This window comes from Chenopodium quinoa, unplaced genomic scaffold (genome assembly GCF_001683475.1).
Source record: "Chenopodium quinoa cultivar QQ74 unplaced genomic scaffold, ASM168347v1, whole genome shotgun sequence".
Taxonomy (NCBI): domain Eukaryota; kingdom Viridiplantae; phylum Streptophyta; class Magnoliopsida; order Caryophyllales; family Amaranthaceae; genus Chenopodium; species Chenopodium quinoa.
In genome coordinates, this window is record NW_018744582.1 from 762405 (window position 1) to 790166 (window position 27762).

The window sequence follows — 27762 nt, forward strand, 5'->3', positions numbered from 1 at the left end:
CCTTAATCCTCTTCAAAATTATCTTTGATTTGATAAGGGAGGATTATAATAATTTTATAATGTCACATATAATCCAATATGTATATATATGATTCCATGCATTATCCAATCAATTGGTCTTTTTTCTTTTTTAGTTACTTTGAATTTCAATATGAATTCATTTAAATCCTTCTGTCAAAAGGAAAAATATATTCCTTCATTTTGCTTTAATTTGCATGCATGTGTGAAATTTAACCTATATAAACCCTTTTATAACGTTTGCTTTAAAATTCCAGAGATCAGCATATATTCTACCCATATTATATGTCTATTATATGGTTATAACTAATACATCATGCTTTTCTAGATGCTTTTTAAGCTTTACTTTTTATAATTAAAAAGACATAACAAGATGATATATTCTGCCTAGACCCGTTTTTAATCCATATTATGCGGTTGAAAATTAGATACGTTATGTCGTGTACTAAGCATTATACAAATTGACAAATTGTTGGTTGCTAATTGGAGAATTAATTTTATTTATTTTTTTTTTTTTTTTAGTAAAGATAAGCAAATAATTATTACTCCTACTTAATTGAGATGTGATCATGAATTCTGAATCAAATGGAATGAGGGGTCTGGCAATATGGTAAAACCACTATGAAACTAAATTATTTCTTATTTGTGGTACTAAGCTAAGCTAGTTAACCTACCTTTTCCTGTCTATTATTCAATCAATCAATCGAGCTAGCTCCCTTGAATGGATTCGTGTTAATCCAGAGAAGCTATTATTCTCTAGAATATGATCTGATCAAAAATATGATAATGGGTCATGTCGATAGTATTATTTCATATAGTAATGTGAAAATCTATAATGACGGACAAAGTACTACATATTTAGTTAGGACTAATCCGTTTAAATTCTTTTCGAATAATTAAATAATGAGTAAATACAATAGAGCACAAACCACGACATACACAGTAGTTAACATGGAAAAAAGTCATTCCATATCCCATGCCAAAAGAAGTTTTACAAAAACATATGTACATCATTGCTAACATGTAGAGAAATCAGCATCAATCAAATGCCAAAATCTCAAGTAGTGTTGCAACGGTAACTAAAATTAGAAAGAAGCTAGAAGTTTATTTGGTTAAAAGGTAGAAATAAGTTATGGTTGTTGAAATTTTTTTAGATGTGATTTATATAGAAACTAGGTCAATATAAAAATTACCAATTTTCAGAAAGAACGAGTCGGTTTTACCCTAATAATTATTTCTCTCATCAACATCTAAGTTTATAAGTTGAAATGAAAAGTAAATTAGCTTATATGTTACTGAAAAGCATGCCAAGATAGCTTTATTCGATCAGTTTAATGGCATCTTTGGGAGTTCTTCATCGCCCTTTCCTCCACTCACAATGACATGTGGTCACACAATTGTTTGTTCGTTTCTAAAAGAAGTTATTATACTATAATGCCAATAATATGGAAAAATAAGGTTTGAACATGCTACTGTACAATAATTCTAAAATCACTTAGGTAAGTATAAAATAAAGTTCAAGTAGTGTATCAACATGCTACTGTACAATAATTGTATCTTGAACATTATGAACAACAAAATAAAACTCTTATTTGTGATTTAATGCTTAATAATTCCATCTAATGTTACAAATTCTACCTTCTTATATAAAAAGCCGAGAGTGAGAGATAGCTCAAGTGGTTAGAGCTTCCCTCTCGATTCCAGGTGATCATGGGATCGTTTCTAAAAACTCGCCCTTGTAGGCTCTCTAAACACCAAAAATATATATATATAGATATATATAAAAAGCCTTAAGTTACGTTGGTTTCAAATCTTCGTACTTAAAATTCTAAGGAATTTCATTTCTCTACCTTGAAAAAAAAAAAAAAAAAACCTCGGAATATTAATGGTGTAACAATTGAACGTTGTCTCCGAAATGGATTCGATGAACAGATTTTTTTTTTTTGTGAATATGCGAGTTACCAACGGCTAGATAGGTTTCTGCTAGGAATACTACTGTAAAGATTGATTCGAGGGGGACTAGATAGCCTATGCCCATCGATTCTACTTGTGGTTATTATCCACAAATATGTATTCAGACACGCAGAGTACTGTATTTTATATTCCCTACTTTATTTGAAAATATACTCGCTTTGTTCTTTACAGATCATTCCATTTGTATTTTATACATTTTTTAATTTGATAATTTGAAAGGGGTTAGAGGTGGATGAGTTTTGAACTCATGATCCCTTGTCACAACGCAGCTCTTGATACCATATATGAGGAGCACTTCAATCAAAAACATAAGCGGGTGATTGAATTCCGAATCAGTTTATATACTATATCAATAACTCTAATTATGAATTGTTAAAAATATATATATAAAGTTGATATTATGAAAATACAAGTTGTAACAATATCCTACGTGAAAAAAATTTAAAAAAAAAAAAAAAAAAAACAAAGGGAGTAACACAATAAATCATTACAGTAATTGACAAACTAGCTTGCAAATATTTCAAGATTTGTTATTCTTGTACAATTTATCACTATCAAGCAACACTACTTATGTCTTTGTGGTACTAATAAAGTTCCTTTCAATTCCTTCCCTTGCAACAAATTTCACTCAACACCCTCCTAAAAAATAAAATTACATCATAAGAGGGAAAAAATAACAGAAAAAAAAAATAAGAAAAAAAAATGTATCAGTTGGAACAACATGGTTTCTTGTTAAAAATATTATTAACCCCAACATTAATGTTGGTGCCTTGAGGTAAAGAACCAGAAGCTTGTTGAGCAGCTAAAGATTTCTTGCTAATAACTTGGTAAATATCTAAGAGAATTGTTTGAAAAGCCTTCTCAACATTGGTTGAGTCTAAGGCTGATGTTTCGAGGAAAACAAGCTCTTCCTTCTCGGCTAAGAACTGCCCTTCCTGCTCGGAAACACCCCTCAGATGCTTAAGATCGGACTTGTTGCCAACTAACATTATCACGATGTTCGAATCTGCGTGGTCACGTAGTTCATGAAGCCATCGGTTAACGTTGTCGAAGCTTTGCTTCTTGGTTAAGTCGTACACTAACAGGGCTCCTACAGCTCCCCTGTAGTATGCACTTGTTATGGCTCTGTACCTTTCTTGCCCTGCTGTGTCCCATATTTGTGCTTTTACCACTTTGCCTTCTACCTGCACTTACACTGACAAATTTGGGTGAGGAGAGAATTAAATGGTTTGTCTACGCTCATAAGATAGGAAACAATCTTCCTAAAAAATATACTATAATAACTATATATCCTAGAGATATATTCACTAAATAATATCTTTAACACAAATAAACCTAAATATATTATTCTCACGGTAATATCAATATGGAAAATATATCACACATCTATTTCCGATATGATTTGATCTCATATCTCTAACACCCTCCCGCAATCGTAACGGCAGTAACATGGAAATTCTTCACTTTATGTCGCCTTGAATTTATTTTTTCTTTTTGAATGATGAGAACGTTCAGCTTTTCGAACCCATCAATCATCAAACAAGCAGGAACATCATTCTTTTTGAACCTGTAAAAATAACATTACAACGAGAACTTCTCTTCTTCTCGAACTCGTTGTATTTTGGTTTTTCTTGAGCAAAACCGTGCTCCAATCAATATTGGTTTTTCAGAGCAAACCACACTCAAATCTCTTATTGGTTTTATTTTAGAGCAAAACCAAACTCATATCCAAAGGAGCAAAATCAGCTCGAATCAAATCACAAACCCTGTCTCACGGCACAAGGAGAATCAACAAATAAACCTTGTCTCACAGCACAAGGAGAACGGAGAACCAATATATCTTGTCTCACAACACAAGAGAGCCGAAAAATCTTCTTTTTTTTTATAATAAAAATATTGCGCCAAACGTGATTTTTCTATTTTATTATGGGAGAAAGTTCACTTATATATATATATATATATCAAGTATACCAACCCAAAAAACTTGCACAGCGGAATTTTTTATTTTTTATTATTAAATGTAATTTTGGCTAAAAGTTTATTCCACCGGTGAGTTTACTTTTTCAACCCATCGGCAGGGAGAAAATTTTTGTGAAAAACCCCAAGACTCTTGATCGATACCATGTTAAATTGTGGTGAAAATATTTCTCTCTCCGTATTTTTTCCCATTGTATTTTCCCTTCTTAATATTCGGTCACATTACAATATATATAGACAATAGGAATATCTAACCCTAATATTTCTAAATATCTTAACTTCCTAAGTCCATCACAATATCTCACATATATATCTTTCTCACAAGATATTCACTAGAATATTTTTAAAATAAATTGTAAATTTCCTTCCCTTTGTTATATATTTAGATAAAATTCCTTATCTCAAAAGATAATAATTTATATTTAATTAATTTAAACTTTAAAATCTCATTCGCCAATTTTGCTTATGCGGCATTTGAATTATTTAATTCTAAAAGAATTTACAAATCTTTTATTTAATTGGTCATAACTAACATTTTTAGTCCTACATGGCGCGTTAATAATATTTAATCCTATGTAGCTCTCTTAAAACTCGGGAAAAAACTCCCCTTTATATATATGCTAGTTTTGTGCACGGGCGATGCCCAGATTGTCGATAAAATTTCAATATAAACTTTTTTACTTGAATGTTAATTACGGTCTTACAATCCCTTTTGATATGTTGGATATTTAGACATACAATGTCATATCGCTTATTTAATTAAATAATAGTGTACTTTTTGTAGTTTAGTTTGTGAAAATCTATGTTATTATTGACTTGAAATTATTTTTATTGAATTTAAATTGTTTAATTTTTACTAATTCTCTATTTTTTTAAATAAATTAAATATATTATAAATGAACCTTATTTTAAAGAAATTTTTAAAACGAATTTGATGATGGAAATAGAATAAAGTTATAGGATATTTATTAAAAGTTATGATTAATTTTGTATATATGAAATATTAGAATTCTATTGATAATAAAACTTTATACAACAATTTTATCTTTATAAAAAATTATCCAAAAACCACTTACTTAGCATCCTATATGTCACAATAATATCTATTTTTCACATACGTTGTGCGACACTTGGCAAAAAAGTGGAATGCCAAGTGTCGTTGTCTCGTGATCTGGCTGCGAGACCAGCTTTATATATTAGTGATATGATATACTAGTTTTGTGCCCCAGACAATGCCCAAGTTGTTTATTGAATTTTAGGACAAACCTTTTGGCTTGAATGTTAAATACGGTCATATATATAATCACTTTTTATAATGCGGGATATTTAGACATGCGATATCATACTTCAATAATTTTACTAAACTAAAAGTATTTTTACCGATTAACTTATTTTTACTAATTCTCTATTATTTTAAATATATTATAAATGGATCTTATTTTAAGAAACTTTTTAAAACGAATATTATGATGAAAATAGAACCAAGTTATAGGATATTTATTAAAAGTTATGATTAATTTTGTATATATGAATTATTAGTAGTGTATCGAAGATAAAACTCTATACAATATTTTTATCTTAAAAAATCTATCCAAAATTCGATTATTTAGCATCCTATTTGTCGCCTATGTGGTACGAAACTTGGTGAAAAAATGGAATGCCAAGTGTCGTTGTCTCGTGGCGTGGCTGCGAGACCGGCTTTATTTATTAGTGACTAGTTTTGTGCCCGGGCGATGTCCAGATGGTTATAAAAAATTTAAGATAACATTTTTACTTGAATGTTAAATACGATCAAATAATTCGTTGTGATAATGTAGGATATTTAGACATACGATATTATATGGAGTGTACCTTGTATAGTTTTGTTTGTAAATAGATATCTATGTTATTATTGGCTTAAAATTATTTTTATTGAACGTAAATTATTTTCATTGAACTTAAAGTATTTTTACCAAACTAAAATTATTTTTGCTGATTAATACTTATTTTACTAATTATCTATTTTTTAAAAAAATAAATTAAATTACAATGCATTTTGTATGCGGCTAATTACACCATCTGGCCGGCAAAGTAACCTCTATAAAACTGATTGAGTAACCCCTATAATACTAACTGATCGAGTAACCTCTAACACTGACTAAATAACCCCTATCTATAACACTGATTGAGTAACTACTATAACGCTGACCAAGTAACCCCTATAGCACTAACGAAGTAACTCTGATCTTGTAATAGTTGGTGACAAGGTTTGGCCAGCTACGTGTAAAAGTTTGTGATTAAATATATTATAAATGGATCTTATTTTAAAGAACTTTTTAAAACGAATTTGATAATGGAAATAGAATTGAGTTACAGGATATTTATCAAAAGTTATGATTAATTTTGTATATATGAAATATTAGAATTTTATCGATAATAAAACTCTATGCAACAATTTTATCTTATAAAATCTATCCAAAAATCGCTTACTTAACATCATATGTGTTACAATAATACCTATTTATCTCTTACGTGGCGCGACACTTGACGAAAAACTGGAATGTCAAGTGCCGCTGTCTCGTGGTCTGACTGCGAGACCGGCTTTATTTATTAGTGATATGATATATTAGATTATTCTCATAATATCATATCAACATACACAATCCTATCTCAATACCCTCCCTCAAGTCGGGAGGTGTAGATCTCGAACGTCCGACTTGGACAATAAAATAAAATCTGCATCATGTCATCATTTAAATGCAATATGTAATCATCAAACAATCCGCAGAAAATCACAAAAAAAATCCTCTTGAACTTCATCACGCTACTATATTTCTCATCATCCAAATCATCAAATCTCACCACGAACATGATAAAATAAAGTTATTTGTGAACTCTCACTGTAATTCTCACACTCTTATACGTTAGTTATGAAAATAACGTGTACTTACTAAATTAAATAAAATAAATAAATAAATAATATTGTGTACTCTCACAATCTCACTGTATTAGACGCAAAAAATGAATAATGCGTGTAATTGATCACTCCTCTTACACAAACTCTCGTGTTTAAGATTTTTTTCTTTTCTCCCTTGATGAGAACGTCATTTTTTTCTAAACAACTATACCTTCAATTTTACACTGGGTAATTTTATTTTACGTGCCTAGATTTTTATGTATAATACAATTATACAGTACTTTATACTACAAGTACACAGTTTCAAGGTTTCTCATATACCAATATAAAGTATGTAATATTCCTGTTATACTCATTTCGCAATACTTTATATGATAGGATACCAAATAATAAGAGCAGATAACAAGGCAAACTCAGCTACGAATATATATACTTCCTCCGTTCTTTTAATATCGCATCACTTGCTTTTTAGGGAAGTTTCACAAATATTGCATCACTTCCATTTTAGGACAAAAAATATATATGTTCACACTGCAAATACCCAACATGCCCTTACCTTTTCACACTTACTTTCTATTTTATCTTTGTATTACATGGACAATTTTGTATTTTTACGTTTCTCTCTCTTACTTTTTCCCACTACCAAATTTTGCTTCCAAAACCCCTATAATGCAATAAAAAAAGAACGGATGAAGTATATAGTTTGCAATAATACTACACTTATACCATGCACCTGATAGCACCAAGAATGATGCCCTTATGCACCGTGCTTTGTGCGAAAATAGTTTTGTGATAGGTGGATTTTCATTAATTGACGAAAAGATCGATGATTTGATTACATAAAACATTGCATAAAATATTTGATGAACTCACCTGTAACGTTCTTGTAGCAAATTCAACTCCAATTGTTGACTTGGATTCCAAGCAAAACTCATTTCTGGTAAACCTTGACAGAATATTGGATTTGCCAACACCTGAATCTCCGATCAAGACAATCTTGAATAGATAATCATATTCATGATCTACTCTATAAGCCATTACAAGAATAAGTAACTTCCAATAAAAAAATATATCTATTTGATCAAATATACATGTTTAAGATATTTTCCTTGGAGAAAAAGAAGAATAAAATGGAGGGTAAATAACACTTATACAACTCATAACGTTTTTTTGAACTTATCTAATTTAGGAACCTTAAAAAATTTTGAGGGTTGAAGAAATGATTTGCACATAAATCACTCAATAAAAAAGAAAATTACAATAAAGTGAATAAATTGGCAAATGAATTAAGGGATCATATGAGAACACTGTTGGCAAAAGAAATTAGACAATCTATTTATTCCTAGCATGGCAGATTAGGAATGTAAATATATATTGACTAATTAGTCCTTGTGAGATGCTAGTTATTTTGATAAATTAAGCTAATACGTTCTTCAATATTTTCTTTTTTTTGAAAGAAAGCAGAGGAGCAACAATATTATTATGAAGCATCCAAATCCGCAAGGGCTAAAACACCTTGCGAGAAAGGTTCAAAAGTTACAGGCTTTCTTCAATATTTTTTCTTAACTATATGAATATATATTAGAAATAATATTCTCCCCTCAAAAAAAAATAAAAAAAAAAATAAAAATAAAATAAAAATAAAATACATATGAAATTTTGAATCTACACCTTTCCAAGTTTGACAAATAATATATCTTCAAACCTAATATACTGAAAAATAATTACAATACAGAGTCCTTCATTTTTATATAGTTATTACATTTCTTTTTTTTTTTTTTACACTTGTCAATGTATAATAAATTCAACTGTTAACATTATATATTATCAATGTTGATATTGTGTAAATATACATTAAAGGAATCATCAAGATTTTACAATTTTTTTTCTTTTTTTTTTTTTGACAGCCTTTTTTTCTTAAATACAAGTAGGAAGTACATAGCACAAAAGAAATAATTGTAGTACTATATATAAATAGTACAAAAATAGAATTTTCTCAAAAAATAAGTGCAAGTGTTGCAAATTGAGAAAAAAGAAACAAAGCATCTCAACAGTACAATATTTTCCTGACAGTGTACCACTTGTAAAAATATTTACCCAAATATACTTATAATCATACGATGGTATGCTAGTTTTACACTTAGTTGCTTTAAAAGTTTAAATGGACTGACGGATTTGTTGAAAAACTCCTCACCCACTCACAGTATGCAGCATTTGATACAGAAAAAGGCAGGCAAACTTCAAGAGCCACAACGTTGTCAAATGAGTCAAATCAACAATGTGGAATAAATTCGCTCAACTTGTCAAAGACAATCTATGTGAGCGCCGAAAACATCAGTCAGCCGCCTCGTGTGCTGAAATATTGCATAAAAAATCACTTCAACATCACATCAAAGAAAATAGAATTATGCTTAGTTATTGGCAAATTTTATACCAGAGACACGAGTTAACTAATAAAAACTAAAATCGGACATAAAAACTATTTAATTAGTAGATGAACATACAGCATCAGAAACTAGACAAATATCAGAAAATAATGTTGATGTGCAAAAGCATATCTAGGTGACCAACAGAAGTACAGAACGAGAAGATGTTGAAATTTACCAAACAATTATAGATAGAGCCATAGAGGAGACTACTCAACAAATCTGTATTTTAAACATGTAAAGCAAGGGAAAAAGGCGCTGCCATCAAGACAGAGGCAAGCTTCCATGTAATGCTTAACCTGAATGCTGCAACCTCCATGTGATGCTTGACATTATCTCTTAGGAGTTGTTCAAATAAAAGCAAGCTATACTAGGTATCAAAGTTACATTAACTAAGAGGTTAAGATTGTAGACAATCAAAACAAAGCTGAGCAATTACGATCAAAGACATCAAACTAGAAAATTTAGGTAATAGAGTCCGAACAAGAGTTGGTCCTAGAATTTGATGTAAATGAGAGAATTATGCTCGACAACTAACTCTCTCATTAGTCATCTAGATTAGCTGAAAATCCTATAAAGTCGGGATAAGAACACAACAGTCATTCATCTGACACGAAAATTGCAACAAAATTACGTCACATCATAATTAAAATCCTATAAAGTCGGGATAAGAACACAACAGTCATTCATCTGACACGAAAATTGCAACAAAATTACGTCACATCATAATCACTAGCAAAACTCTATCACGCTCCTCACATTAAAGCCCATTGGGCTTGAAATGTGGATGCAACATTATCCTCCCCATATCCAGCGCTAAAAGGAAAGGTGAATGAAATTTGAACCCATGACCTTTTTGTCACGCTAGCTCTTGATACCATGTCAAAAAGGCCCAACTTAACCAAAAGCATAAGCTAAAGATTGAAGCCCAGGATCGGTTCATAAAAACATGATTACTAATCATATGCATCTAATTTCTTGATTTCTTCCAATTACTAACACATATGGGAAAAAAAAAAATGCAAACTCATATGGGATGCCCTTGATAAATTATAATTTGACTCAGGAAGGAAAAAAAAAAAGTTGATGAGGAAGAAAATCACTACCTGGCTCAACCATTATCCATCCTCCACTAGCACTCCTTGTAAATATGCGTGCTTCTTCCATTTGGAAAGTTTCCTTCCAATTTGGATGTTGAATCAAATAATCCCACTGCCTGAAGGCAACACAAAGGGAGTTGAAATAAATATTGGAACATTAAACAAAAGAATAAAAAAAATAGCATTTGTAGCACACAATTATCATACCGCCAAAATTAATAGCTTAGACAATAACTGTTCTAGATGACTATATAATACTAACAAAAACCCGATGAAGATTCAGCAATAGAGTAATAGACGGAATTTTTCACCGATGAATTTAAGATGTACTCCCTCCGTTCCATAATAATTAACACATTTGACTTTTTTTCTCAACTTTGACTATTTATATCTTTAATTACGTATTAATATATATAATAAAAACTTGATATTTCAATAATATATATTAAGATAAATCCAACAACTTACTTATTAACATTTTATTTTGTATAATAGCGAGAAAAAAAAAAATTTAAATAAAAACATGATCAAAGTTATGAAAAAAAGTCAAACGTGTCATTATGAAACAGGAGTAATTTGTAGATAGCTTTAAAAAACAGGTTGACCACGAGAGAAGCTGAATCAATCAATCAATGCTTTAATCTCATAAGTGAGGTCGGTTAACATGAACCAAATTTGATTATTCCGTGTAGTCATCGACATAAATCTTCCTCCTCCATCCCTTAAGATCCAATGCTTCATCCTCATGCAAATCCATACACTTCATATCCTTCCTAACTCCTTCCAACCAATTCATTTTCGGTCTCTCTCTCCCTCGTTTAACCCCTCCATGGTCCCACTCTTCCACTCTTAGCACCGGTACACCTTCGGGTCTCCATCTTACATGCCCCAACCAACGCAGGAGATTATCCCTTAGTTTATCTGCAATGTCTACCACACCTACTTTCCTACGAATAACCTCATTCCTGATTCTATCTCTTAGAGTGTTCCCACACATCCACCTTAACATGCGCATTTCCGTAACCTCCAGCTTTTTAATGTGCTCCTTAGAAGCCCAACATTCTGTACCGTAGAGCAACACTGGTCTTATGGGTAGAATTTTTTCCCTTCAACTATAAGGGAATTCTTCGGTCACATAACACTCCCGTGGCCGCTCTCCATTTAAGCCACCCCGACTTAATCCTGTGAGCCACGTCTTGATCAATGTCACCATTCTTCTGGATAATCGACCCAAGATATTTAAAACATTCACTCATGGTCAAATCCTTTCCATCCAAACTCACCACTTCATTGCTTGTCCCCCTCTGAGTACCAAAATGACATACCAAATATTCAGTTTTACTCCGACTTAGCTTAAACCCTCTAGATTCCAACCTTTGCCTCCATTGCTCCAACTTAGCATTAACCCCATCCTTAGTTTCATCCACCAAAACGATATCATCTGCGAACAACATACACCATGGAACCTCATCTTGAATTGGTCTAGTTACTTCATCTAGAACCGTTGCAAAAAGATTAGGGCTTAATGCAGACCCTTGATGCAATCCAATTGTAATAGGGAAATCTTTTGTCAACCCTCCACATGTGCTCAAAATTGTTGACACATCCCGATACATATCCTTAACCAGGTCCACGTACCTTCATGGGATACCTTTCTTCAACATTGCCCACCAAAGTACCTCTCTTGGCACCTTGTCATATGCCTTCTCTAAATCAATAAAGACCATATGAAGATCCTTCTTCTTTACCCTATACAACTCCATCATTTGTCTTATCAAATGGATTGCTTCCATAGTAGATCTCCCGGGCATAAAACCAAATTGGTTATCCAAAATGCTTGTGCATGCCCTAAACCTATGTTCAATCACCCTTTCCCACAACTTCATAGTGTGGCTCATAAACTTGATCCCTCGATAGTTAGAACAATCTTGAACGTCTCCTTTGTTTTTATAGACCGGGACCAAGGTGCTCTTCCTCCAATCTTGCGGGATCCTTGTAGCCGTCCATATCTTGTTGAAAAGGTCTGTTAACCAATCAATACCAATCTTACCCAAACACCTCCACACCTCTATCGGTACACCATCAGGGCCAACCGCCTTCTTAGGCTTCATCTTATTCAGTGCAATCTCCACCTCTACTCTCCTAATCCTCCGCATATACTCCATGTTGATTTCTTCATCACTCACGGAAGTATCTCCTGTCACAACTCCATTACTTCCATTAAACAATTCATCGAAGTACCCCTTTCACCTGTCCTTGATGTCCTCCTCTTGTACTAGGACCATTTGGTTCTTATCTTTGACACACTTCACCATGCCAATATCTTTCCTTGTCTCTTGTCTTCTCTTTGCCATCTTATAAATGATCTATCCTCCCTCCTTGGAATCAAGCTTTTCATAAACCTCCTGATAAGCCTTTTCTTTTGCTTGGCGAACAGCTGCATTTGCCTTACTCTTAGCCTCTTTATACGCTGCAAAGGTTTCGTCACTTCTACATTTTCCCAAGGCTAGATAGCATTCCCTTTTTTGCTTGTCACGAGAGAGGTTGAAGACGATAAATAATAAACTCTACTGGACTACAGCAATGCAACATCTGTTTTAAAAATTCAAATAAAGCACCCTTCATATCACACTATCACCTTTTCATCTGCTGATCAGTGATCAGTGACAGACAGGGAGTGTGAAAGCACATATAAATGTGAAATTTCAAAGCAAATGCTGATGTTGACAAATATATAGACAACTCAAACCTTCTTTGATTATGCACAAAGTCTGGGGCCTCAGCAAAAGGTGAAGTAGAACAAGTACGAAGAACTTCAGAATCAGGAAACTGCTGTAGGAAAGAAGCCATACGTACAAGGCGTGAACTCCTGCAACAGTCGTAATCACATGATCCACATCAGAAAACAGCAATGAGCCTAAAAAGAAACTTAAATCATTTGAGAGCATTTAGTATACTAATAGATAATAAAACCTACATATAAGAAGCTATAATAACTAAGGCATATAAGATAATCTTAATCTTAAAGAAAATCTAGGATGGCCGCTAGCAAATAGAATAGCTACAAAAAACTTTTACCAAGAGCACGGGGCAATAATGAACCGGTCAGTTTGAGTGTCATATGTCTCGAGTAACTTATTTCTCCAACGAGAGTCCATAAAAGAACCAGAGATGCGGATTCTCCTAACAATTTCATCTGGGCATCTTGTGGTCTGATCAAATGTGGCTGGGATGACAGTTCCTGTTCTAGTTTCTACCTGAAATGAAACAAATTATGAGATCAAAACAAAGTGGTCTAAATGCATTTTATTTAAGCTATTTCGAGGTACATCCAACCTACTTAATCATATTGAAAGCAGGCAATATGGATACCGATAGGAAATAATATTCTATTGTGGGACACAGCACAAAATCATGAGTAGTTTCTACCTGAAATGAACCAAATGAATGTGAAGGCTCATTGCTCGCTAGGATGCCACTAAATATCGAAGTGCATTCCTTGTTGGTAATATGGCTAAAAACAAATAAAGTTTGGATATGAAACCTCATCACACTTGAAGCTTTAAGTTAGATTTTAATTGCTAGTAAAGCCTAATTAAGAGTTTTAGGTACCAATATTATAAGAAGTACAGTACTTTAGGTTTGCAAAGCTAAAACATAAATTTGCAAAGAAATGACAGTTCAAGCCTTACTAAAATTAAAATATTAGATTATCAAAACACAAATTTTCAAAATAATCTTAACTTCTTAATATAGAGTACATAGATATTAGGTATATACTACCTCCATTTCACAATACATTCATTGTTTTAACTTACTACACCATTTATTTATCAACTTTGATTACATTTTTTACTTATATATAAAATTTAATACTAATATGTAAAATATTCAGGATTAGTTTCATTGTGTATTTTCAAAGTATATACAAAAATTTATAGCCAAAGTTGTGTTTAGACAAAGTGAAAAAGGCACAACATTGCAACTATATTGAAAAAAGGTAGTCAATCAATCAATCAATCAAAGCCTTAATCCCATAAGTGGGGTCGGCTACATGAACCAAAAAAAATTATTCCGTGTAGTCATCAACAAAAATCTTCTTCCTCCATCCCTTATAATCCAATGCTTCATCCTCATGCAAACCATATATTTCATATCCTTCCTAACTCCTTCCAACCAAGTCTGGTGGTGAAAAGGGCACAACATTGCAACTATATTGAAAAGAGGTAGTACATATCTTAATTTTTCACTGGTGGTAATTTTAAATTGACTTGCAATTCGGAAATTGTGATGCAATCATGAAATATATAGAGGATCAACCAAAACAATTTAAAGTCTCATTGCTCACCAGCACACCGCTGAATATCGGAAGTGCATTCCCTGCAGTATCTTTTCTGGTATTGTGGCCAAGAACAAACAGAGTTTGGATATGAAACTTTACCACACTCTTTCCCAAGGCTTTGATAATTTTTGCACACAGAGGAAAAGAATGGTCCTTCTGCTCTGAACTGCCTCCAGTTTGTTCAGTATGCTGCATTAAAAAATTACAAAAAAAATAATCATTTTGAGTTCTGCCTCTAGCTGGATAGAGAGACCAAGTAAAACAACAAAAGAGTTTAGAGGTTACTCAGACTTTATCTAGGTTATCTTCAAACCCTCCAATAAGATGCACCTGCAAAATGTGCCTTAAGACTGTCAAAACTTGTGTAAGTCAGAATACACAAAGGTAAACTTAACACTAAACTTACATCCAGCTCAGTATCATGTCCACAATCTCCTAATTTTGACAGCATTTGAGACAGGCCAAGGTCTACAATCTTTGGAGAATCCAAGTGAGCAACTGAAGTCCTGAAGAGAGCCAAGTAAATAAGATAAACAGAATCTAGCTATCTAAGAGAGTTCCGTGTTAGCTGAACCTTAAACCAATGGAACTTACATTCCATTGTTCCGGTTCCTAATTACAATGCCCACACAAGTAGTCGCTTCGTCCGTGCCAATAAACTTTGTTGAAAATAAAATAAAGCAACGAAACATAATAAATTTAAGTTAAGCAGAGTTAGCAGACAATGGAAAATCATAGATAGATGTACTAGCATTAAGAAAGCATAATTTGAGAGTTTCACATATAATGATATAAATGGCCATCACCGCCTTTACAGCTCTTTTTCCGTAAGGAAGTCTACAAAGTTGCAAACTAATACGACATTTCCTTCATATGAAACCCATTTAGAGTCTTAAGCCTCTTCACAAATTTTATGACACCACTTTACTAATCCCAGCTATCTGGAATCCATTAAAATAATGTAGTTTGAATAACAATTACAAATGCAATTTACATGAAAACACCCATTCACAGTCACATAAAGAAGAAGAAAAGGAAAAAAGAGCACAAACATGAACTAACTTTATAAAGACATGTGTAAATATATGACTCAAAGTAAAGTATTATGTTGACCTACATCCACAAGCATAGGGTCCACTGTAGCATATTCTCTTTGAAACAAATAAACATGCTTGCTCTTTGTGAGTTCATCTGAAGATGCATCAGAAGTCGAAAACTTCTTCTCAGGGATTGCTTTGAAAGAGAGTGAAGCAGAGACAAGAACAGGGTGCGTCATCAGAGCAACAAGATCACAATTTCCCTATCAAATATATTAAAAAATTTCAAGAACACTATGAGAAAAGCCATATAATCTAGCTAATAGGATGACTTGAACATTACAGATAGTTACATCATTCTTTTAAATAGAGAGGATAATATTATTTAGGAAACAATAAAGTAAACATAAGAGTATAAGAAGATGGGACACTATCCCCATAGAAGTATAAAGCAGAAGAGCATAACAATGACCTCCGTGGAGGACAGTAACACATGGTTAACTATTCTACCCCAAACCAACATAGAAAAAGTAATAGCTCAACATCAATAACTGCTCAATCCCCCCCCCCAAATTGGCGAGGAGATATAAAGAAGGAAAAACGAAGCAGTTTCTAAAATTAAAGCAGATCAATTTTACCAAAAATATTTAGTTTCTGCAGTGGAAGTGATATTCTCTAAACAATGATCCATGCTTCTAGAACCCTGAGTTTCCAGCCTTCCCCGCCCTACCATGCTTTCGTGTGTAAAACAGTTTATCTTTCATTTTGTCACTCTAAGCACTAACATCTGAGCATGAAAAGAATGATGCATTGTACATTTGCTAAACATGTACTATAGCAAGATTATTACACTTAAGGTACCTGATTGGTGGAATTGCGCTCAAACAAAACCCCGCCAACAAATATCATTATTGCTAAATAGCTGCTTAACTGCAGCAGAACTCGAATAAAGGTGAACTGAAGGCTGAAAGTATTGGGAAACGCTGGCTATTCAGCAAAGAGACCGCAAGAGGCACCTGCAAAATGAACAAATTCCATTTACGACAACAATCAAAGCCTTAATCCCAAAGATCTAATGAGAAGCAAAATCAATGCCTCTCTTAGGCTATCAGTATGTTGTGCTCAATCTATTTACACTTATTTCAGGAAAAATCCATCCACAATCAATTTACGATCAAAATAAGTTCGGTTAAGTTCAAATAAATGAAAATTAACCAATTAGCTGTTGGTGTAGTGGTGATGTTGGTGTAGTGGTGATTAGGACTACACTTGGTAGGGAAGACCGCGTGTTTGATCCCGCAACAACAATTGGGAGGGGAGTGGAACCTAACCACCCAGAACTGATCCGGATATGGATTAGTCCAAAGGGTGAACCGGATGGAACAAAAAAAAAAAAAGAAAAAAATAAGCGCGAAACGCACCCTTAATCAATCAAACCAAAGTATTCAGCAATTCTACTCTTCCATAATCAAACCATATAAAACAATCTAACTAAAATTATCCCAATTTGATCAATTAAGAGTAGGCTAGTCTAGTTTTTAAGAAGTGCTAAAGGAGAGAGTAAAAGTGAAGCAAACTTACCAATAATGGCAAATGAAAGCGTCGCACTGTTGATTGTACAACCGTCGATAGGGTCCCGGCGGTTGAGAAGGCTAGGTCAACCGTCAGGGAGCCGAGCGACACCGGTCAGGAACAACGGAAAAGGAAGAAAGTGAAGAGCAGCTTACAATTGACTGAATTCCGGCGAGAATACGGTGGTGGAGTGGTGGTGCGACGTCGTGGTCAATGGTTTAGGGAATCTGGGAGTCACCGGGACAGCAATTGGCAGTTTGGCGTTTTCACGAAACTTAGGTATTTGTTTGAAGGTTTGGAACCTAACTTTAGTCAACCCAATAAAACTAAGATAGTTACATTTACAAAATTACAACAACAACCAGGTCAACAACAAATTAATGCATTTTTTTTTTTCGTGAGAAACAAATTAAAGCATTTAAATATTGCAAAATGTGAAGTTATGGAATATTTAAGAATTTGGAAAGAGAGAAATCAAAGAATAGAGTTGGTGAGATCATGAGTTTGATACTTGACAAATTCTTTAACTCTTGTATCCGTAAAGTTTAATTTTAAATTCGTATTTTGGAGACTTCGTAATTTTGCATTAATCATTTTCTAATATATTGTGTACAAGCTTGCTTTCAAAATTGAAAGGAAGTCATAGGCAAGGTAAACCCTTAAAAAAGATTTAAATAAAAAAAATCTTAAAAGCTCATTTGAAAAGCATACTAAGAAACTAAGAATATGTAAGATTCAAGAGACAGTGAGGTAAATGCATCTAAGTGTGTAACGAATGTTCTTACCTGACCCTAAAGCTAAGCATAAGCAGAGTTGGGACGTAGGTCTCTTTAATATAACACACATTTGACCTGACTTGGCATAAAACCATCCTAAGCCCAACGTGGCACAAGAGACATGATGATGGGTTATAGCCATACATGGACATCATTTTCAATTGGGGAATGAGCCTAACACGAGCACAACAAGTTAGTTTGCATTTCAATGCACTCATTTGTAATCATAAATACGAAGAGATATGCTAGCATGATGAATGTTGTTTATGATAAATTAGAATGAGCCTAACAGACGCGATTATTCTTTAACATACTTCAAAGTTTAGACATAGGCCTTGTTTGGTAAAGAGTTTTTTAAAGAGCCTTTAGCTTATTTTGCCCAATTAGAGGTTTGACCAATTAAAAAAGCTAATTTGGTAAATAGCTTATTAAAAGAGCTTTTTGGGCTCAAAAAGCTCATTATAAGAGCTTTTTAAAATTAGCTTATTGAATAATTAGCTTTTTGTCTTTTGAATATGCTAAAACAGCTGACAATTAACGGATATTTACCAAACACTTTTAGTCAAACTAACTAATTAAAACCATCTAGTCAAATCAGCTAATATAACCAGCTAGTCAAATCAGCTAACACAATAAGTTATATCAATCAACTACCAGCTAATTACCAAACAGAACAGGGTCATAGTCTACTTGGATTAGTTGAATATGACGCACTCTAGCCTGACTCATGAACCTACACGATTCAGCTCATGCCCAATTTTACTTGACCCTATTTCCGATTTGTAAAGACTCGAATCACTCGATTGTAGGCAAAGTGCAAAGGTATCAGAATTCAGAACTCCAAAAGTTGAAAAACAATTTGAGAGTAAAAGACATGGAAGATAACGAAGCCAAGGAAGCTTCAATGAGTTCAATCGATAATTCATCAATGGAGGATAAAGAAGCCATGGAAGCTTCAAAAACCTTCAACCAAGAAGATCTCTTCAAAGCCCTTGAAGTAGTTGAGAGAGATTCCCTCGCCATTGCTGAGAGCTACACCTCTCTCTTCGCTTCTCTCCGATTAGCACTCTCCGAGGTACACCCATTAATCAAAATCATCCCTTTTTTTTATTGGGAATTATTTAATTAATCTGGGGTTTTGTTAATTAACTTCATTTTTTCTGGGGTTTTTGGATTTGATGATTAGATTACCAACACTTCTGTTGATCATATCCAATGCTTTAGTGATGCTGCAGGCAAGGTTCAAGAGTCAGGTATATTATCTACTTAATTTTTCTGGGACTTTTATTTTATGGATCAATTGTTCATTTTCTTTTTATTGCCAACTATATTGTGAAATAATATTGGTGTAATTGATATTGTGTTTCTTATTGATAGCAACGATTGTGCAAGGTAGATATCGCCTTAAACATATTTCAAAATAAAGTATAAGGAGATTTGGGGTCGAAGTAACTCACAGATATACAATTATTATTGATATTATGGTCGATATATTAGTCTGACAAATGGAACATAATTGGTTAGCTCAACAGCCCATTTGGTATCCGGTAATAATGAAAAATGGAGGTAATAGGAATTAATCTGACTGGCACACCGCACAATCAAGATTGTTAGGTCTTATATGATCTACCGAAGCAATTATACAACAAAGAACAAACTTTATGTCTTGGAGCTTAGAAATGCATTTTGTAGGATTCAATAAAATTCTTATAGAGACGGATTTGCATGCATTTTTTTTGAATGGTTTTTCACCCTACGAAATCATAGAATTGGTAAAAGGACTACTGTTAGAATTCTTGTTGCTGTAGATAGCTATCAATTTGTTTGGGATCTACTCTAACTTAAGGTTATAAAAAACATAAAAATTGACTCCTTATATGTCTATCCCCATTTCATCCACTGTATACAAGCTAAAAGAGTCTTTACATAATGATCTATAACAGGCTTCACCCTGTGTTATGCCAAGTTTTTCTTTTTCTATCAAGAGCATACTCGGTCTTTCAATATTTACTCCTGGTTATACCAAACAGACAATGTTCGTCTGTCTTTAATGATATTTATGTTGAGGACGTAATAATTAGAGACTTACAGTCTACAAATATTCATAACTCGAATACCTGGGCTCTTTGCATCACACCCTGTGCTTCTGGAATGGTTTAGATTGAGAGGATTGTGTTCTGATTTGGGTTTTGTTGTCGGTCTGCATGGACGCAGAGTTGCTGCCATATGCCAGAGGCTCACTTTCCAAAGCCTATCATCCGTAGGAAGCTTATTGGAAAACTATATTCCTGACCCATGCTAGATAAGATTTATCTTTGCAATGGAACAACTAACTGAATTCATGTAGGCTCCTCATTTTACAACAATGGTCATGTCCTTAAGTATCTCAAGGTATTCCTGCATATCCTTATGATGTCTTCTTCTTCATTTTAGGCTATGCCCTATAGGTTGTGCCTCACTTCTAGAAAATTTGTTGCTTGAATGTTTACTACCTTGGAGGAAGTCTAATATCTTGCTAGTCCAACAGCAAGTAGACTACAGTATTCTGTCCTATACTTCCAAATTATTTGTGAATTTAAAGCTCTTAGCATTACTCAAATTCCTCTCAAATGAGATAAGCAGATTGTTTTTGATGAAAGAAGATCCTGCTTTCCATGAGTAGACAAATTACATCTGTCCGAATGTCATTTTTGGTTGACTTTGTTAGAGTCTCTTTGCACAGAACTGCAATTTAACTCAAATTTGAAATGAGGATTTCTTTTAAGTGTTGTATAGAGGACTTTTTTCTTCTTCTTACAGAGTTACAGTAACACAAATTGAAAGATCATTTCCTCTCCTCTGTCTCGTCTATCTTCTCCACTCTTTCTGTAGAGTCTAAAACCTGCAAATTACACACCATGTTTTATAATGCTGATTAAAACAGTTCAATTCTGCATCTACACCTTTGCACACGGGTATTTTATGGTCACAATAGCTTCATACTGCAGCTTGCAATTCGCAGAAGTTCCAAAAGGGCTCATGAGTTGATTGGGTGACTTGGTGTTGTTCTTTATGGTATTATGTGGTAAATATTGTAGAAAGGAGTATGGTTTAGGAGTTTGATGTCATCTGTGAGATTGTAGCTTGGGTAAAAACTAATGCATGATGCTATGTTACATGGACTCGGGAACGGGTGTCGGACACGGACACATGTCCAAGTGTCCGATCCGGCAAGTTCCAAAATTTTAGGACACGGGACTCTGTCCGATATTTGGACACGGGTACGAGGACACGTCAATACGTCACTTAAATTTTTATAAATAAATTATATATTATAAAAGCTTTAAATTTTTCATTATGTCTACCCCTATTTTTTTTTTTATTATAATTCTTTCCTCGATAAATCAATAACTATATACTAAAGGCGAAACCTGGAATGACACTTGTCATTTTCTGGTTAAAAGTTTTCTCGCCTTTTTTTTTTTTGCCACATTTTAATGACATTCATTTTATAACCTACAATAATAGTTATTTCCATTTTGACAACATATTTAATTTAATTATACTCATTTTTTTTTTTACATACCGTATATTTTACATACTAGGAAACTTTTAGTTACAAAAAATACTAACATAGATTAAAAATAAGGTATTGTAATATATTGTTTTCCAAGATTATTATAATCAATAACTATATACTAAAGGCGAAACCTGGAATGACACTTGTCATTTTCTGGTTAAAAATTTTCCCGCCTTTTTTTTTTTTGCCATATTTTAATGACATTCATTTTATAACCTACAATAATAGTTATTTCCATTTTGACAACATATTTAATCCAATTATACTCTTTTTTTTTTTTTTTTTTTTACATATATTTTACATACTAGGAAACTTTTAATTACAAAAATACTAGCATAGATTAAAAATAAGATATTGTAGTATATTATTTTCCAAGATTATTATAATATTATCAGTATCAATTTTTTTTCTCCAACTTTTATCATTTGACAATAAAATTTATTTTAATTAAAAAAGAAAAATCATTTTGGTAGCATACTTTGTATAAATCTTAAGAACAAAATCATTTTGTTATAGTATACATAACATATATTGGAAAATTTAAACTAATTACTCTAAATATTAATGTGATTATTTAAAAAATAAAAACCCCTACTACTCACTAAAAATATATTTGAAAATTTGATTACGGAATACTAATTATTTTTAAAGTAAAATAAAATTAACTAAATTTTCATATTATGCCGGGCAAAGTATGTCAACAATTTAAGGATAAATGTATATGAGTTCGTATATGGGTATTAACCTAAGCTAATATTTTAATTCTCTTATATAAAACCTTATAGCTTCTAAATTTATATTATTATATTATTTTTTTATACAATCCAATTCAATAATCTTTACGTATTTGGTATTGGTATAAACTAAATTCAAATTATTTTGTTACTAATAATTTTTTTAGATAAATTATTGTTGAATTGACACCATTATTTATAATTTATTTGTTGTAAAATTTAATTTTGAATGTGCATGGCACGGGTCTTAACCTAGTTCTCCTAATAAATGGCAATCTTCTTCTCTCCATCTTCTCTATATTAATGGTGGTTTTCTGTCAAGATATGTTTTTCTTTCATGTTTCTTCTCTTTTTCCTCTCCTCTCTTAATGGAAGTGTCCGAGTGCACAGTGAAGGATCGGACACGTGTCCCGTGTCCGTGTCCGTGAAGTCACTTCGCGATATTAGCCGTGTCCGATTAACATAGGCATGATGAATACAATGCTGATGATGTACATTTTGGTCTAGATGTGGTAACTTAGACCATAATGTTTAAATCTCATTTATTTGGGGAAATTTTCTTGGTTATACTTGTGTTCTTCCGAAACACATGAAAGGTAATCACAAAAAGAGGTTTCAACCTTTAGTTCTGACTGCATATAACCCAACCATAACTGTCATTATCTGCACTTTGCAGCAATTGATGCAGCAACAAGAGGGAATCGTTTTATACATTCATGTATCAGGTATGTATCTTATGTCTAGGCTAAAACTTCTATTTGGAATCCATGTCTGTGCATCTACTGCAATTGCTGATTTCCTTTATGCAGATATGAGTAGTTGTTCTAGAATATCAATCAATGTCAATTTCCTTTTTTTGGGAGCTCCCGGGGTCCCGATGTGCTATTTTTCAGGGTTCGGGCATGTTCACGTTATGAGTGAAAATGGGTCTAGGTGGTTGTGGGAAGGAAGGGTGGTTTGTGTTTATCAATTTTTGTTTTCTCTTCGTAAATAATAATACTTCTTTATGTAATTTACGTAGGATTGCCAACCATATTAACAATTCTAAACAACCAAACAATTATAATGGTGTGTGTAACACCAATATGATATTAGCAACCCATGCCATCAACAATGGTAAGTGATGGGTGGGTTTGGTTTTGGTAATCCAATGAATGATTCATGTCACTTAACAGGACCCCACAAAGTCAAGTTGGTGATTAGAATCATCTCTTGAATCTCTTTACTACTGCTACAACAGAAATTTCGAAATAGCCATAAAATCGAACCAAACTCATACTTGGAAATAGACCTTTTGTGGTTGATGTGCCCTTTGACCTTGCTATCCACACCTTTTCTTTTATGCTTCTCATTTTGATTCCTAATGTGCCATTTGACCTTGCTGTACACATCCTCCTCCCCTCAGCACTCCTGAAGATTCGTACTTGATTATAATGTTTGGCCTTGCAGCACACATTTTCACAATCCCAATGCGTTGTTTGACCTTGCTACATTAGGTTATGAAAAAAATTTGTACATTTATATTCTAGATGTCACTTTTATATTACTGTTTCATGACATTGTAAGCTGTAATTTAAGTCTGATAGCTTTACCGTCTCATTTCTGATTAGGTTTTGGCAAATTTTCAGTTGCTTGGTTCTGCTGTGATCTGGTTAACTGAATAGTTAATTAGATTGACCACTGATTTGTGATGTTTTCTTTCTCATGTACTTCTTGCAGGTTAAATGATGAGATGAAAGGCATTGATGATTTAGCAGCTCATTTGTATCCTTGCTGATATGATCTGTTTTGGCTCATTTCTTAAAAACTGTTACCAAGGGTTGTGCATCTAACTCCCATTATATTTTTCTTTCACTAAGAACAAGAATGCCTTGTGTTCAGGGAGTATTCACATCCAAACGGGTTAGCTCCCAACTTTTTTACCTTTTATAAAAAAGTTAAAAAATAAATAAAAAAAATGATTGAAGTATCTAATTCTCTGAAAACTACTTCTTGTGGGATTCCCTTTTTTTTTTCCTTCTTCTTTGCTTCCTTTTACTTCTTTATATGGTATTAGGGCCATTTGGCATCCTTAATCACACTACAGAAAAATCCTCAAGAGAAATGTAGATGCTTTGGACTCAGCAGCCAGCCGACTCCTCCGAATCACATGATCTGCCTTTTTCATCATTCTGATGACTCATGCAGGTCACTAAAGCTGGAACATTTTTCTTGACTATTCTGAAACTGTCATATTAACATTGAATTAGGTGATTGGTGTCACTGTATAGAGATCGTCAATCGGCACCCTGTCTTTTGAAGGCAAGCAATTACAAATCTACTGTCCTGCTGTTTATGTTTGGCTTATTGACTTTGTATCTGATTAGAAGTACAATAGTACATCTAACTTATACTTCTTAGCTGCCTGTAATTAGATCAATCTATCAATGATAACTTGAAAATGCTTTATGTTCTTCTATCCTCGGTGAACTGGTCTATTTGGCAGTCAAATGTGTGTTATTTTGGGTAGGTATAATGGAGTATTTTTACTAGTACATGTTAACATAACTATGGGATAATGGTAGACTGGTAGTGGCATACAATCAAATGTTGGATGAAAGGGCAATTGAAAGTAACCTGTGCTGTATAGGGGTAACGCATGTGTACATGCGGCACTCTTACTTTGTTCAAGGGAGGAGTCTCTTTAGAGGCATTGGTATAAAATTGATATGGATTGAATGCCTGTGCTATTCATATGTTCTCCTCTATTATCTTTGAGATTTAAAAATGTCCATTAGAAACTTTTGAGCTCAGAGCTGGTGCCTCACCATGAGCAAGTACACATTACTGCCCCTTGCCTCCCACAAGGAGTCCTCTGAAGTATTAGTACTACACGTTAAAAATAACTGCATCTGTAATCTTACATGTAAACATGATATTGTAGTACAACCGGTAGTGCTGTCTTTCCTTGAAATCGAAATGGTACAGAACCATGATATCTCGAATATTTGTACTTGTAATATGTTTATTAGTATGTGTGATTTCTGTAAAAGAGTGTGTGATCTTAGATACTTCTGGCTATTGGAGTTAAGCTCATTCACGCAACTTTATATATATATATATATATATATATATATATATATAAATATTTAAAGGGTAAGGGGTGGGCTCTACCTTGATTTCCTACCAAGGGAATATCCAGGGGGTATTACCCACCCGGGGAGGGGGGATATGAGCCTCGAACCTGGGGTCACTGCCACGGGAACCGAAGCCTAGCTCCACTGAGCTATGGGCTTCTTGCTCCTTTACATAGTTTATATATATTAATTTTTGTGCTAAAAATTTGAACTTAAAATTTAAAATACCGTGGTCAATATTGGGGTTTTCTTAAATTTTTCTAATAAAACCTTTCCGCCTCTCCTCCTCTCTTTTAGGGTTTCTCCAAATTCTTGGCCGTTTAGGCCGAAAATAGTCTAATTTTTTCGGAAATTAGACTATTTCTGACCCTTATCCCTTATTTTTCTCCAGTTTTGCAATTTAGTTTTTAATAAATTTACACGAGTAGTGTAGATATTATTCGTCCATCTCCTTATGTTGGAGTGTCTCCCTATGGTAAAGTAATCATCTTTTGCCCTATTATCAGTTCGTTGGTAAAGAGTTGTGCGGGAACGCAACGGTTGTCATATCTTCAAAGGCGTTCAAGTGAATCAGATGAAAATCATTTTTACGGCTACAACAAATCATTAGACCGTCTCTCTGAAAAAACTGTATATTCCAACGATGTGTGCGAGAGATGTACCACAACGCAATATCTATTCAACGATCGTAGCTTTGATGAAGGAAACCCTTATTTGATTCAATTTTATGTATTTGTTGATTTAGATTTTATTTGTAGATGTTGTATGACTTTTGATTAATAAATTGATTTGTTTCAAAAAAAAATTAAAAATAAAATAAAATTGGGATTTTCTTTGTTTGATGATCTGTGTGCTTCGCGATTCAGCTCTCACTTGGTTAGTTTACCTCACCGTCAAGCCTCGTTCCTAGCCGGGTCCGACATAGTAGACAGATGAAAAACTCAACTGCAACTGCAACTGCAACACTGCATGGTTGCTCAATTCATAGTAGCTTAGCAGTTGGGAGTTGGGACTAACTGAAAGATTAGAGACAAAGGCTTGATCTATCAAAATGTTGACTACCAATGTTTACAAGAGTGTTAAATTTTTAATAAGTTTGGTCTTTATTTTTGGGCTCTTCTGACACAAATGCGGGTCTTTTACCCTCCCACTGATTCCCATCATTTGTATTCACACTATTTCATGTTTGTGTTTCCCATATAGTCAGTCATATACTACAAGCTTATACGCGTTGCGCTACTATAGAAAAATGGTTTGCCATACTAGGCATGTTTCTGCTCTGCTGACATCTACTCTGCTCTATTCTGTTCTGCCTAAAAGTTCAAAAGAACAGGGCTTAATAACTAATACTATTGAAAAAAACGATTACCATGCAGAATCCGATCCAAAAAGGATTATTGATAATAATTTTAGGTAAACCCAACACTTCTATCAATTATGTCAATTTTTTTTTATCCAAAAATTCTAATATACTCTCTCCGTTTTAAAATACTTGCTCCACTTTTCATTTTCGGCCATTTTTAAATACTTGCTCCATTTCTTATTTGGAAAGATTTTGCAATATTTAATTCATTTCTCTCACCTAGTGGACCCAACATAAATCATATTTTATTAATTTCATATTCTCTCTCCTCTAATCCTCTCAACTACTTTTGTTTTTTTACAATTTTTATTCTTCCACCTATCCCACTACTTCCATATTTTACTACTTTCTCCAATTTCTTCTAAAACTCCGCGCATGGAGAAATGGAGCAAGTATTTAAAAACGGAGGGAGTACATGTATTACTTACTAGTATATATGGTGTATTTGTTAAGATTTATAGTAATTAAGTGTACACTATTCACTATAGTATACTTATTGGTGGCCAAAAACACAACACTTGATCGTGTATTTACATCATATTAACTTTGATAATTAATACTACATCAATAGATGAAACATCAATGTGTTGATGATACTTCTACTATTGTTCAAGACATACATGTGTAGGTTGACACTACACGTATTATATACCAACCATACCATACACGCCTCTTCACGTGCATGCATGCTATAGTGTGACCTTGTGAAAGCATCTCTTTAGTGTTCTTGAATGCATCATATATAATGGTTTTAAACACACCATACCATCATAATTTACTCGTAAACAACCACCAAAATTCGTATCATAATCATCCATCCATGATGTTGGTGGCAGGCAACATCGCGAACCTCATTAACTTATCTAAGCCTC

At 33.3% G+C, this 27762-nt stretch overlaps 3 protein-coding genes across 3 annotated transcripts; 1 reads left to right on the forward strand and 2 right to left on the reverse strand.

The window, feature by feature from the left end:
* Window positions 1-2196: 2196 nt before the first annotated feature.
* Window positions 2197-7970, reverse strand: LOC110699445 (ras-related protein Rab2BV-like). Its single transcript, XM_021876953.1, has 2 exons — window positions 7739-7970; window positions 2197-3176 (listed from the first exon to the last, which is right to left on the reverse strand). Exons 1-2 carry the CDS (start codon window positions 7901-7903, stop codon window positions 2700-2702), a joined length of 642 nt encoding a protein of 213 aa, XP_021732645.1. The 5' UTR covers window positions 7904-7970; the 3' UTR covers window positions 2197-2699.
* Window positions 7971-8814: 844 nt separating this feature from the next.
* On the reverse strand, window positions 8815-17681 carry LOC110699185 (protein N-terminal asparagine amidohydrolase-like). Its single transcript, XM_021876676.1, has 11 exons — window positions 17352-17681; window positions 16632-16786; window positions 15851-16033; window positions 15328-15392; window positions 15140-15239; window positions 15025-15063; window positions 14740-14922; window positions 13470-13648; window positions 13141-13260; window positions 10398-10507; window positions 8815-9219 (listed from the first exon to the last, which is right to left on the reverse strand). Exons 2-11 carry the CDS (start codon window positions 16677-16679, stop codon window positions 9200-9202), a joined length of 1047 nt encoding a protein of 348 aa, XP_021732368.1. The 5' UTR covers window positions 16680-16786; window positions 17352-17681; the 3' UTR covers window positions 8815-9199.
* A 1200-nt stretch (window positions 17682-18881) lies between these two features.
* LOC110699186 lies at window positions 18882-24958 on the forward strand. Its single transcript, XM_021876677.1, has 5 exons — window positions 18882-19193; window positions 19305-19371; window positions 23088-23136; window positions 24131-24175; window positions 24498-24958. Exons 1-5 carry the CDS (start codon window positions 18993-18995, stop codon window positions 24562-24564), a joined length of 429 nt encoding a protein of 142 aa, XP_021732369.1. The 5' UTR covers window positions 18882-18992; the 3' UTR covers window positions 24565-24958.
* The last annotated feature ends 2804 nt before the right edge of the window (window positions 24959-27762 follow it).

What these genes read in the sequence shown, in the direction of transcription:
- LOC110699445 (XM_021876953.1), bottom strand. Translation starts at nt 7,903, where the DNA reads ATGGCTTATAGAGTAGATCATGAATATGATTATCTATTCAAGATTGTC. An exon ending in TTGCTACAAGAACGTTACAG is followed by an intron (nt 3,177 to 7,738) that starts GTGAGTTCATCA and finishes GTGTAAGTGCAG; the next exon opens with GTAGAAGGCAAAGTGGTAAA.
- LOC110699185 (XM_021876676.1), bottom strand. Translation starts at nt 16,679, where the DNA reads ATGATATTTGTTGGCGGGGTTTTGTTTGAGCGCAATTCCACCAATCAG. An exon ending in AGCGCAATTCCACCAATCAG is followed by an intron (nt 16,034 to 16,631) that starts GTACCTTAAGTG and finishes TATATTTGATAG; the next exon opens with GGAAATTGTGATCTTGTTGC. An exon ending in TTTGTGCATAATCAAAGAAG is followed by an intron (nt 10,508 to 13,140) that starts GTTTGAGTTGTC and finishes TGTTGCCTTCAG; the next exon opens with GCAGTGGGATTATTTGATTC.
- LOC110699186 (XM_021876677.1), top strand. Translation starts at nt 18,993, where the DNA reads ATGGAAGATAACGAAGCCAAGGAAGCTTCAATGAGTTCAATCGATAAT. An exon ending in TCCGATTAGCACTCTCCGAG is followed by an intron (nt 19,194 to 19,304) that starts GTACACCCATTA and finishes TTTGATGATTAG; the next exon opens with ATTACCAACACTTCTGTTGA. An exon ending in AGGCAAGGTTCAAGAGTCAG is followed by an intron (nt 19,372 to 23,087) that starts GTATATTATCTA and finishes TGCACTTTGCAG; the next exon opens with CAATTGATGCAGCAACAAGA.